Here is a 13,838-nt window from a genome sequence, read left to right on the forward strand (position 1 = left end):
TTAACCCATTCCTGTCTTTCTGGTCTGTTTCAGTTTGGCTGTGAAAGGTAGCAGTCAAGACGGCAGCAAACTGAAAGACTCAAACAATCAGGACATTCTTAACTGTGATGGCGAGCCCACGTAAGTTTGACCTTTAGACCTAAAAGGGTTAACTTATTCGGTCTTGAAGTTCATAATTGGGTGGAAGTTGGTTGGGTGGAAGAGCTCACTAGGTGAGAATCCTGCCATTAAAGCCTTAAAAAAAAAAAAAATAAAATAATAATCATAGAGAGGATAAGGCCAGTCACTCACTGGAAGATGGACCTGATGAGGTGTACCTGTCGTCAGGTCTACCTGATAGTGAGTGGCTGGTCCAACACTATTTATAAAAGCAACCTCCGTGGCCGAGTGGGTATCACCTTGTACACCGGAGGTCCCAGGTTTGATCCCCGGCGAGGTCGAAGTTTTTTCGGCTCTCTGCTTGGAGTTCGGGGTGCACTCAGCCCCTTGAGGAACAGCGGTGCCTATACTTCAATCGAGTATCGACCAGAGGTGTCATTACCAGTGTGAAGAGATTAGTGAAATTGCTGAAATACTTATCTAATATTTTAAATCGTGATTGTCTGTTTTATCTTCCAGGCCGAGTTTAGAAGAAATTCGATGTTGGGGAAAATCATTTGATAGACTAATGAAAAGCTCAGGTAAGTCCTCCCAGCCTTTTTTAAGAGGAAACTGGAACAAAAGAGGTCTTAACGTACCTCAATCCTCAATCAATCGAAAAGGAGGATAGGATAGGAGAAAGCCATCCGTTCTGAGAACGAACCTTATCTGTTTAAGATAAAGTTCGCCGCAGCCGGAATCGAATCCGAAGTGCTCGAACGCCTCCAACTTCAGAGTGCAGAGTATTCAATTTTATTGATGCTGAGTAACTGTAACCATGTCTCATTTCTGACATCTAATAATAAGAAAACTCACAAGTAAACACTCCATCGCATCGTCTCCATCACTCGGACGATATCGGGCCCAAGGTCATAGCAACGGGTTAATTGGCGAATTGAATGTCCGAATTTTATTACATTTCTTTTATTCTGTTGTACACAATTTATTGGAGTACGATTTTCCAAATGGCCCTTTCATTCATGAATGGACAAATTCTCGTAAGTCACAGACTTAAAGTACAGTCTTCGACACCAATTGATCCAATCTGCAATAGGGACCATAATAATAGCTAGGGAACTGGATTGACTCTGGATCGGGAAATTGTCAGTTCGAATACCACCTTGAAGGACCTTTTTCAGTGATGTAGAGGGAGGACGCTCCAAATTTTAGGAGTCTGGCCACCAGCTCCTCCTCCTCCTCCTCCTCTTCTTCTTCTTCTTCTGGAACCCTTCAGAGGTGAGAGAAAAAGAAGGACATTTTACCTTTCTAAGGACAGGTGGTAGTACTCGAAAGTTTGGGAACCCCTGTTCTATCCTATCCTTTCCACATCTTCAAATACACACTTCATCTCACATGTCCCTCCAACCTTTTTACTTTTCCCGCATCCTTGATATTCACACTCTCTTTAGCTCTCTGTGTTTGAGAGATGAACTTTTTTTATGTCTTCTAGTTTTAATGTTCTAAAAACATACCTCATACAGGATGGTTGCATTATTGTAATTCACGCAGAGTATAGGGTGTCTCCTCACAATTTGGATGCTCCAAATTTTCGGAGTATTGCCTATAGAAAATGAGGCCCTGGTATGGCGTGCTACAAATGTTTTCATATCTCATGTAGGTAGACTAGATAACTAATTATCAGAGTCCTTCAAATATGACGTTTATTTTTCTTAAAATATGACTCTAGAAATATGACTTTATGACGTTTATTTTTTTTCTTATACAATACAATGATATGAAGTAAACACAGATGATTGTATAGCTTGCAAAGACCCCTTGAAACAATATTTAATTCCGCCTTGAAACAATATTATTTGATGCTCTTTAAGTTAGAGTTGCTTTTAAATTCAAACGTTCAATTAAACAGAAGCTTTTCCCTAAGCTCTTAGTCTTGTGCTACAGAGTGGAAAATTTCTACATTCAAAATTTAAAACCCTCTGAGTTTGCACTTTCCAATAGTACAGGGTAGGTTGACTTTTTCCTGTACCTACACTTTAAAAGGAAAGAATTTATAACTGTGCTAAGCATACTTAAACATCGTTCCCCAATTTTATTATACCTAGATAAATTTAATGACATGACTTGGACTTGAACCACTAACCTCCGGATCCGAAATCCAACGTGTTAACCACTGCACCACGGAGGTTGGTCTTGCTCATAGTACAGGAAAGGTTGGCCTTTGATAGAGATGCCCTCATGAAACTTTCGTTCGCTAGCTTGCTTTATTTTTTTCCACAATCAAAACTAGTAGCTATGTAGATTCGTATAAGCTTTTTTTTTTTAGATGAGTGTTTCACCGCCGTTTTTATTTCGTAGCAATGAAACAACTGCTACATTGGACGCATGTGGTCTGTGTCGTAGACTGCCCATCCCATAGTATGCCTTCCATCCGATGGGCGAGAAGAGGCACAATACTCCCCATTTAGGTGCTGGGTCAACACGAGAACACCAGAAAGTAACCCGTTGAAAGAGTGGGGAAATATAAACGTAGGAGTAAGATAACCAGAAAGTTAACGGTAATTTAACACAGGAAAAACTTTTCCCACATCGAGCGAAAGCAGAGGGAGAGAGAGAAAGAGAGAGAGAGAAAGAAATAACAAGAGAGAGAGAGAGTCAAGGGTAGAAGAAAGAGGAAAAGGAATCATCTGTAGAAAAGCGGGAGGAAGAGGTAAGGAAGGAAGAAATAGGGAGAGAAGAGAGAAGAGAGAGAGAGAGAGAGAGAGGATACAGAGGGAGAGAAGAGAGAGAGAGAAACGGAATAAAAAGTAGAAGGGAGGGAGGAGGGAGAGAGACAGAGAAATTGTTCAGAGATAAAAAAAAGGCAAAAGCGTAGGAGGTACCTAATAGAGCAAAGCTGAAAATAAAATGAAAGCGCACGAGAGAGAGAGAGAAAGAGGAAGAGGAAGAAAGAAAGGGAGGGAGAGAGAGAGAAAGAGGAAGAAAGTAAGGGAGGGAGAGAGAGAGAGAGAGAGGGGGGGAAGAATGAAAGTGCGCGAGAGAGAGAGAAAGAGGAAGAAAGAAAGGGAGGGAGAGAGAGAGGGGGGGAGAATGAAAGTGCGCGAGAGAGAAATGGAAAGAAAGGGAGGAAGGGAGAGAGAGAAAGAGAAAGAAAGAAAGAGAGAGAGAGAGAGAGAATAGAAGGAGAAAAAATAATAATGAACATTTGAACTGATGGTATTACACACTTTTTCATGTCCCATATTGTCCCATTCTTCACATTGTCTTGTGTCTTTCCCATTATTCTATCCCATGCCTCTTTGTCCATAACACTGTGTCCCATAGCCTTCATCTTCTACTAAACTTCACCACTTACGAGTAGTTCTCCATTTAATTCCTTATTGTCCTTCTTATTTGGGTATTGCGGTTCACGAGGAAACGCTTTTTCTTTTAGGATGACATGTTTGCCAAATTTCCTCAAATTCAGATTGACCATCAAGGGCAGAAAAGGTAACGTTGTTGAGTTCGACGTTGAAGCTAATTTTGGTTGCAAAAACTCTCTGTTTACAAAAACTTGCAATCTAAGCTCTTCCCCAATTTGAGTTCCACCTTTTGTGGTAGTTCCATTTCCAACCATTACGTGTCATCGATACAAGACGGAAAAATCTACACGGAATATTACCTATCTACCAGGAAAATTGAAGCTATTCGGGAAATATTTCAATTTCACAACATTCCGCCGTAATTTCTTGGGTAAAACTTTTCCCCTGAACTAGGACAGTCTTTCTCTCCCTGCTGGTACCCCCCGGTATACTAAAAGTAGATTAGCTCTAAGAACTTCAATGAAAAAAAAAAGTCAGTATTAAAGGGGTACAGAAAGTTACAAGGAGGTTAATATACTTTATTGATTGTTGAAGAACAGTATGAGATTGTGGACAAAGTGGCTATCGGCGCTCCTCAGGCAATAAGTATCGTCGCTGCTCAGGCAAAAAAATGTAGATCGTACTTGCTCAGGCAAAAAAAGCAAGATATTTTTAGGACTTATTTCGTAAATTTTGGCTCAAAATGCCTAAAATATGACGTTTTTTATGACATTTTAGAAAATTTCGGCGTTTTATGATGTTTTCCCCAAAGAAGCTAAAATATGACGTTTTAGTATGATATCATGACATTATGACGTTTGAAGGACTCTGCTAATTATGTATGTAGGTGTAGGTACCTACAACATACAAAAAGGCTAGATACAACTCTAGATAAGAACATAAATATGTAGATATATAGATAAGTACATAAATAGGTATGTATGTAGATAGATAAATATGTAGGCCACATCAAAGGAGTAGCATCTTATTTGAATAGAGAATGTCACACATGCCCACGGGAATACTGTCGCCAAATAAAGGTCGAAAGGATCGTGGGTTGATTAAAGTCGTCCCCAAATGTCAGTGGTTCCCAACCTTTTTGGCCTTTTGAAATTCAGAATTTTTTTCTTTTTAATTTTATTTTACGCCTACTTTTTCAAGGTCTCCACACTCAAGAAGCCCACCTATGCACCTATATGGCCCAAAGGTTCGATAGGTGATGTGCTAAGCTCCACGCATCTTTGAATTGTCACCAATTCAAACACTCACCACACTCGATTTGACTTAACATGAGTGGTGTTTCTCTGTTTCTAATGCCGCCTTGTCGAGTAGCCGAGTCTGTTCTAATGTTTCTAATCATTTCTAATTTATGAAGTCAACTCAAAGTGTGAGCAATTTTCCACTCAATTAGAAATTTTATCTCTCCATCAACTTTCTCTCTCTCTCTCTCTCTTTCTCTGCACTCCCTCTAATTCCCTTTTTCCATATCCTCTTTTTCTCTCCCTCCCTTACTTTCTTTGTCTCTCTTTTCCCTTTTTAGTCCGTCCCTCCTTTATTATTACGATAGTAATAAAAAAAGGTATAGTGGACGGGCTATTGTATTCGCTTCGGTGTCGTCTGTCTGTCTGTCCCCATAGATCCATATTAGAAGGACTTATCGAAACCTGGTCGACCTGTATATCAAATTAAAGGTCTTTTTACCAGGAACACGAAAATGGTGGTGAAAATTTTGTCCAGAGAACCAAAAAACTGGTTTTTGGGGGATTTTTTTTTTTTCACATTTTCTCACACAAATGAGCTCCGATCTTGAAATTTGTCACGACGACCTATGAACTCAAAGCGAGAAAGTTTTAGATAACACTTCAGTCGATAATTTAAGACCGGTTTTAGCGTCACCTATGGTTAAGCTACGCCGAGCAAGGCCCAATAAATGGATGGGTGACTTAAACATTATATTTGGTAGTTATTAGGAAACATTGAAAGGAATAAAGGGAGAAGGGGCTCTAGTCTTGATTTTAAATCATACATGAAAGAATGAAAGTAAAATCAAATCAATTATATTAATAATGAACTGAATATTAAACAAATTAGGTAGATACATAAGTACTGATTTTCTTTAACCACGATCGAATAAACTACGGGCTAAATAATTCCCGGAGGGACGGGTCCAGCTTGTTCCTCCTTGTCTTTATGTCCCTTCCTATTTTTTAACGATTCTTCTCATTCTTTCTCTCTTCTTTTTCCTCCCTCTCTCTCCCTTATTTTCTATTTCTTTCCCAACCATATCTCTCGCTCTCCACTCTCTTTATCTATCTCTCTCTCACCACTCTGCCACTCTCTCTCTCTCCACTTCCTTTATCTAGTTCTCCTTCTATTCCCAATTCTTTTATTTCTCTTTATTTGTTGACTAAGCTTAAATGGAGTTCTCTTCCAATTTCATTTCAATTCTTTTTCTGCTAACTGATGTGATTTCCTCTTTGTGTTACATTTCTGTTGTGTCACAACTTTTGTGGTCCTTGCTTTCTGTTTTCATTGGTCAATATAATTATCACCTTGGTTGGTGCGGTTTTTGGTTAATAGGAAATAAGACGCAATGCACACTATTGAAATGCGTTTCATGAAACAAGTTTCCCCCCAAAGAGAAGGACAGGGGAAAGAAAAGGAGCGATTGAAAATTCCTCCAATGAGAGATAGATAGATAGAGAGAGAGAGAGAGAGTAGAAGAGAAAGAGAGAGCAGCTCTCATGAAGGAGAGAGATTTAGGAATGTTACGAAATACCTAAAATAACTAAAGAGTAAAAAAAGTTGGCATTTTACCCAAATAAACCTTTGAGTATTTCCACAATATTGATTTCTAATTTCAGTACAAAATTTACATAATCGCTACCACCTAGCAGCTAGCTAATGTCTCAAAGGAGGAAGAGAGAGAGAGAGAGAGAGAGAGAGAGAGAGAGAGAGAGACATTTTCGAGATTTTTTTTGTTCCTCCTCATCCTCCTTCAAAATGTCTCTATGGGAAATAACGCTAAAAACTTTATACCTAATCTATACATATTTGGCAAAGGTATTGATTATTCGATTATTGTATTAAGGGACTAGCGGACTAGGTAGGAACCATGGTGAAATTTCCATAAAAGAAACAAAAAAATTGCCCCGGGTGAGGATCGAACTCACGACCTTATGTAGATATAGGAACCATGTTCAAATTTCGATAAAACAAAAAAATTGCCCCGGGTGAGGATCGAACTCACGACCTTAAGATTATGAGACTTACGCGCTGCCTACTGCGCTACCGAGGCTGCTTGTGTTGCTCAAAGTCGTAAAGTTCATATCAACAGTAATCAGAATATAACTAGGTAGGTACCTGATTACCTAACACCATAAAGTTAGTACCTACTTAGGGTACCTACATACTCGTATACCTACCTGTAATGAAATTTCCACTCAGAGAACTCATCTTTCATTCAAAAGTTATACTTACCTACCTACCTACTCGTAATATCAGTGTAGGTACCTAGGTAGGTATATGGAATATTGTGGATCTCAGTTTATATGGTTAGTGGACTAGTGATTATACCTACCTCTAAATTATGCCTACCTATTGCCTAGATAGGAAGGAGTAGGTATTATAGGCACGCACCTATAGATTTAATTTATTGACCAGTCGACTGCTGGACTAAAGGGACTTTTCAGTTTAAAAGTACAGATAAGGTTGTGGAAGACTTGAGACAGGAGGAAGGGAGAGAAAGGAGGAGGAGGAGGAAGCGGACAGGAGAGTTTGAGAAAGTTAGGATAAAGGAGGGTTCCGCCAACCCCAGATAGAATTTTGAAAAAGGTGCAGTAACAGAAAAAGGAGAAGGAGAAAAAGGAGAAGAAGAAGAAGAAGAAGAAGAAGAAGAAGAAGAAGAAGAAGAAGAAGAAGAAGAAGAAGAAGAAGAAGAGGTGGAAGAAGAGAAGGAGGAGGGGACAGTATTGGAAACGTTAGTTAAAGGGTCATCCGCAGCCATATTGAACGAAAGCCAATAACAATAACATGGCAACATGGCATGGGGTCATGTTTGTTTTGTTTTCATTTATTTTACACGATGAACAAGGAATTTAAATTGGGGGAAAACACTGTGAATCATTTATAATGTTAACTGTACTGCCCTCTCTTTCTCTTCCTATACCTTCTCTCTCTCTTTCTCTTCTATGCTCTCTCTCTCTTTCCTCTTTTGTTTCTCTCTTCACTGACTCTTTTTTATACTCCTCCTCTTCTTCTTTCTCTCCATCTTCTCTTCCTCCTTCCTTTATCACTCTCTCTGCTCTCTCTCTCTCTCTCTCTGTGTCTCTCTCTCTCTGTTCTTCTCCTTTTCTTATTCTTCCTCTTTTTTTCCCCTGCTTCTCATTTCTCCAATTACTCAAAGTCGTAAAGTTTATATCAACAGTAATCAGAATATAAGTAGGTACCTGATTACCTAACACCATAAAGTTAGTACCTACTTAGGGTACCTACATATAGGTACCTACCTGTAATGAAATTTCCACTCAGAGAACTCGTCTTCCATTCAAAAGTTATTACCTACCTACTCGTAATATCCGTGTGAATGGATCTCAGTTTATATAGTTAGTGGGCTAGTGAGTATACCTACCTCTAAATGCCTACTTACTTGGCTACATACCTATTATTACCTATACAAAGGAAGAACTAGGTGGTATAGGCACACACCTATTTATTACTCAGTCGACAGCTGGACTAAAGGGACTTTTTAATTTAAAATTACAAGATGTTCTGATTTATCAATTTCTTTTTTAAAGGGAATAAAATATGATAAAAATAGATAAGGAAAGTAATAAAAGTAACATTTAATTATCAGGAGATAACAAAAAATGATTAATTACATAATTACGGACACTTTCGGCATAATCAAAAGAAAATAACCCGCTCCCGAACAACCTAAAATTCAGACGCGAAATAAATAAAAGACCCTCAACAACCATCATGTACGTTTTAGTGGACATCTTCCTTATACCGCTCCCCTCCCATCCTCTAAGTAACCACGAGCATTCGATGTCAACTCTACAACAGACCCACTCCTCAAGACAACTTCAGCCTTCAACAACAAGCACTTGTTGAAGTTATGTCGAACAACCTAAAATCCAGACACGAAATAAATAAAAGACCCTCAACAACCATCATGTACGTTTTAGTGGACATCTTCCTCATACCGCCCCCCTCCCATCCCTTAAGCAACCACGAGCATTCGATGTCAACTCTACAACAGACCCACTCCTCAAGACAACTTCAGCCTTCAACAACAAGCACTTGTTGAAGTTATGGAGGCTTTAGTTGGACCCTCTTTTCTGAAACAGTTTTACAGTTGATTTAATACAGTTTATAGTTTACGAGATACTTTTGTAATACCTCATCCCAAGTGTTACACTCACGCTACACCACTGCTAGGATCGTACAATGGGATAGAAAGTTTTCCGTACGGAAGAATTTCACAGTTGGAATGGAATCTCTTTTGCTCGCCCACGCACATAACATCCCACGTCCCTTATGTCTCTTATACCCTCCAATACACTCCCTCTCATACTTCCCTTTCCCTTTTCCTTCTTCTATCCCAGAGGTTCCCAATCTGTGGTATGCGTACCACTAGTGATACGCGGAATCATTTCTGGTGGTAGGTACACGAAGAGATTTGAAAACCCCATTTTCACGATTATTCTCGTAAATGCGAAAAACAAATCTGGCAACTCTAGTTGGGAGAGAAAAAAAATCTACCACCGGTGCACCAAAAAATTGACATCGTACTTCAATTAACACAAAAATTTCGCCTGCGGCGCTATAACTTCTTTATTTGACTTCCATATTACACGAATTTGATGTTTGGTGGTACGCCAAAAGAACCTTGAGGTGTCAGGTGGTAGTACTCGAAAGTTTGGGAATCCCTGTTCTATCCTATCCTTTCCACATCTTCAAATATACACTTCGTCTCACACGTCCCTCCAACCTTTTTCTCTTTCCCGCATCCTTGATATTCACACTCTCTTTTGCTCTGTGTTTGAGAGATGAACTTTTATGTCTTCTAGTTTTAATGTTCTAAAAACATACCTCATACAGGATGGTCACATGATTGCCATTCATGCAGAATATAGGGTGTCTCCTCACAATATTGATCCTTCGATCTTACAGTATATATTGGAAGAGGTGTGGGGTTTACAAACCCCCTTGGACGCCCAGAAACAATATCTGGGCTCCTTCCATGTCCTTAAAGGTGTGTTCAAACATGGTCGACAGCTGTCGATCGACGAGGTAAATCTCAAGTTGTCGAGGCAGTGTGGACGGTTTAAGTCGACATCGATCGAGTCGATCGACCGTCGATTATGTGTGGACAGTTGGACACAGCTTTTTTTTTTTTTTTTTGAAGTTATGCAACACGGCAAACAGCTTTGAACTTTTGAAACCCCTTCGGTTCTGTGACGTAACCCTCTCGACATTTCTCAAGGCCTTTCCCTACCGGAACTTTGGAACTTTCTGAGAAACGGAACTTTTTTCGAACCTTGGGGAACTCCGAATCTTTTCCTCGGAGTGTTGCTCGTTCCTCATTCTCTAACGTTACCTTGTGCTTCTTCGATCCTGCGCCGTTCTTCTCTACCGTTTCTCCTTCCCACGGACTCACTTTACCTGGGCGTCTCATTCTTTTCCGGGTCTCCGTTGATCAAACGGTATCAAAAGCTTTTTGAAAATCGATATACGGACGTCACTCTACCTCAAATTCCAATCCTCATTCTCTACCGTTACCTTGTGCTTCTTCTATCCTGTGCCGTTCTTCTCTACCGTTTCTCCTTCCCACGGACTCACTTTACCTGGGCGTCTCATTCTTTTCCGGGTCTCCGTTGATCAAACGGTACTGGGACCTGGGACTATCTGGGAGATGGGTGATATCTCATGTAGGTAGACTAGATACCTAATTATGTTTTGGTGTAGGTACCTACAACATACAAAAGGGCTAGATACAACTCTAGATAAGAACATAAATATGTAGATATTTAGATAAGTACATAAATAGGTATGTATGTAGAATGAAGATAGATAAATATGTAGGCCACATCAAAGGAGTAGCATCTTATTTGAATAGAGAATGTCACACATGCCCACGAGAATACTGTCACCAAATAAAGGTCGAAAGAATCGTGGGTTGATTAAAGTCGTTCCCAAATGTCAGTGGTTCCCAACCTTTTTGGCCTTTTGAAATTCAGCATTTTTTTTTTCTTTTTAATTTTACTTTACGCCTACTTTTTCAAGGTCTCCACACTCAAGAAGCCCACCTACATGGCCCAAAGGTTCGATAGGTGTGCTTAGCTCCACGAGTGTTTGAATTGTCACCAATTCAAACACTCACCACACTCGATTTGACTTAACATGCGTGGTGTTTCTAATGCCGCCTTGTCGAGTAGCCGAGTCTGTTCTAATGTTTCTAATCATTTCTAATTTATGAAGTCAACTCAAAGTGTGAGCAATTTTCCACTCAATTAGAAATTTTATCTCTCCATCAACTTTCTCTCTCTCTCTCTCTCTCTCTCTCTCTCTCTCTTTCTTTCTCTGCACTCCCTCTAATTCCCTTTTTCCATATCCTCTTTTTCTCTCCCTCCCTTACTTTCTTTGTCTCTCTTTTCCCTTTTTAGTCCGTCCCTCCTTTATTATTACGATAGTAATAAAAAAAGGTATAGTGGACGGGCTATTGTATTCGCTTCGGTGTCGTCACTCTGTCACTGTGTCTGTCTGTCCCCATAGAAGGACTTATCCAAACCTGGTCGACCTATATCAAATTAAAGGTCTTTTTACCAGGAACACGAAAATGGTGGTGCAACAGAGAGAGAGAGAGAGGGAGAGAGAGAGAGAGAGACAGAGACAGAGAGAGAAAGCGTATTTCCTGACATTGATAAGTTGACAAGGATGGAATAAATTTCCACGACAATTTCTCATTCTCATTCCTCTTCTTCCCCTCCCCTCCTTTCTCTTCCTTTCCTATCTCCCTCTCCTCCTTTCCCTTCTCTATCTCCCTCTCCTCCTTTTTGTTCTACTCCTTTTCGTCCACCTTTCTTCTCCTTCTTCTCAATGTTTATCCTTCTTTCATTCTTATTCACCTCTCTTATACACCTCTCTTCTTCTTCTTCTTCTTCTTCTTCTTCTTCTTCTTCTTCTTCTTCTTCTTCTTCTTCTTCCGAATGTTCATTCCTCTTTCATTGTTCCTCTCCTTCTCTTTCACTTCCTTGTCCGTCTCTCCTTCTTCTCATCCACGTCTCTCATTCTTCTTCTCCTCCTCGTCTTTAATCCCGCTCTTCCTCCTCCATTTTGTCCTCTTTTTTTCTCGTTCCCCTCTTCCTTCTCCTCCAGCTTCCTACTCCAACTAAAGAACTGATGGCTGTGTACAAACATGATGTGGTTATCTAGGCGCACGGCAGTAAGCCAGAAAAAAAACTGGCAAACCTAGGGATGACGAGTTTTGCCAAATTATTGATTCCACATGTGTTTCGTACGGCTTAACCCATTCCTGTCTTTCTGGTCTGTTTCAGTTTGGCTGTGAAAGGTAGCAGTCAAGACGGCAGCAAACTGAAAGACTCAAACAATGGAAAGAAACAAAGAAAACTGGCAACCTAGGGATGACGAGTTTTGCCAAATTATTGGTTCCACATGTGTTTCGTATAATTAACCCATTCCTGTCTTTCTGGTCTGTTTCAGTTTGGCTGTGAAAGGTAGCAGTCAAGACGGCAGCAAACTGAAAGACTCAAACAATCAGGACATTCTTAACTGTGATGGCGAGCCCACGTAAGTTTGACCTTTAGACCTAAAAGGGTTAACTTATTCGGTCTTGAAGTTCATAATCATAGAGGGGATATATAAGGCCAGTCACTCACTAGAAGGTGAACCTGATGAGGTGTACCTGTCGTCAGGTCTACCTGATAGTGAGTGGCTGGTCCAACACTGTTTATAAAAGCAACCTCCGTGCCCGAGTGGGTATCACCTTGTACACCGGAGGTCCCAGGTTTGATCCCCGGCGAGGTCGAAGTTTTTTCGGCTCTCTGCTTGGAGTTCGGGGTGCACTCAGCCCCTTGAGGACCAGTGGTGCCTATACTTCAATCGAGTATCGACCAGTGGTGTCATTACCAGTGTGAAGAGATTAGTGAAATTGCTGAAATACTTATCTCATATTTTAAACCGTGATTGTCTGTTTTGTCTTACAGGCCGAGTTTAGAAGAAATTCGATGTTGGGGAAAATCATTTGATAGACTAATGAAAAGCTCAGGTAAGTCCTCCCAGCCTTTTTAGTCCGTCCTTCCTTTATTATTACTAATAATAAAAGGTATAGTGGACGGACTATTGTATTCGCTTCGGTGTCTGTCTGTCTTCGCTATAGGAAACTGGAACAAAAGAGGTCTTAACGTACCTCAATCAATCGAAAAGGAGGATAGGATAGGATAGGAGAAAGCCATCCGTTCTGAGAACGAACCTTATCTGTTTAAGATAAAGTTCGCCGCAGCCGGAATCGAATCCGAAGTGCTCGAACGCCTCCAACTTCAGAGTGCAGTCTGTCTGTCCCCATAGAAGGACTTATCCAAACCTGGTCGACCTATATATCAAATTAAAGGTCTTTTTACCAGGATTATCTGTTTAAGATAAAGTTCGTCGCAGCCGGAATCGAATCCGAAGTGCTCGAATGCCTCCAACTTCAGACTGCAGAGTATTCAATTTTATTGATGCTGAGTAACCATAACCATGTCTCATTTCTGACATCTAATAATAAGAAAACTCACAAGTAAACACTCCATCGCATCGTCTTCATCACTCGGACGATATCGAAACGCCTCCAACTTCAGACTGCAGAGTATTCAATTTTATTGATGCTGAGTAACCATAACCATGTCTCATTTCTGACATCTAATAATAAGAAAACTCACAAGTAAACACTCCATCGCATCGTCTCCATCACTCGGACGATATCGGGCCCAAGGTCATAGCAACGGGTTAATTGGCGAATTGAATGTCCGAATTTTATTACATTTCTTTTATTCTGTTGTACACAATTTATTGGAGTACGATTTTCCAAATGGCCCTTTCATTCATGAATGGACAAATTCTCGTAAGTCACAGACTTAAAGTACAGTCTTCGACACCAATTGATCCAATCTGCAATAGGGACCATAATAATAGCTAGGGAACTGGATTGACTCTGGATCGGGAAATTGTCAGTTCGAATACCACCTTGAAGGACCTTTTTCAGTGATGTAGAGGGAGGACGCTCCAAATTTTAGGAGTCTGGCCACCAGCTCCTCCTCCTCCTCCTCCTCTTCTTCTTCTTCTTCTGGAACCCTTCAGAGGTGAGAGAAAAAGAAGGACATTTTACCTTTCTAAGGA

At 40.3% G+C, this 13,838-nt stretch overlaps 1 protein-coding gene and 1 non-coding gene across 2 annotated transcripts in view; one reads left to right on the top strand and one right to left on the bottom strand.

Annotated features, from left to right (window-relative positions):
- Positions 1–13,838, top strand: part of LOC103515002 (regulator of G-protein signaling 20) — a gene marked incomplete at its 5' end in the record, with an annotated part of 46,725 nt that overhangs the window by 13,170 nt on the left and 19,717 nt on the right. Inside the window, 2 exons of the mRNA XM_026827825.1 lie at positions 34–120; positions 619–680. Coding sequence (XP_026683626.1) covers positions 34–120; positions 619–680 — 149 coding nt within the window. The remainder of the gene's footprint in view (positions 1–33; positions 121–618; positions 681–13,838) is intronic.
- Positions 6,663–6,735, bottom strand: Trnam-cau. Its single transcript has one exon. It is a non-coding gene; the product is annotated as a tRNA-Met (tRNA).

Source organism: Diaphorina citri, unplaced genomic scaffold, assembly GCF_000475195.1.
Source record: "Diaphorina citri unplaced genomic scaffold, Diaci psyllid genome assembly version 1.1 scaffold1256, whole genome shotgun sequence".
Classification (NCBI taxonomy): domain Eukaryota; kingdom Metazoa; phylum Arthropoda; class Insecta; order Hemiptera; family Psyllidae; genus Diaphorina; species Diaphorina citri.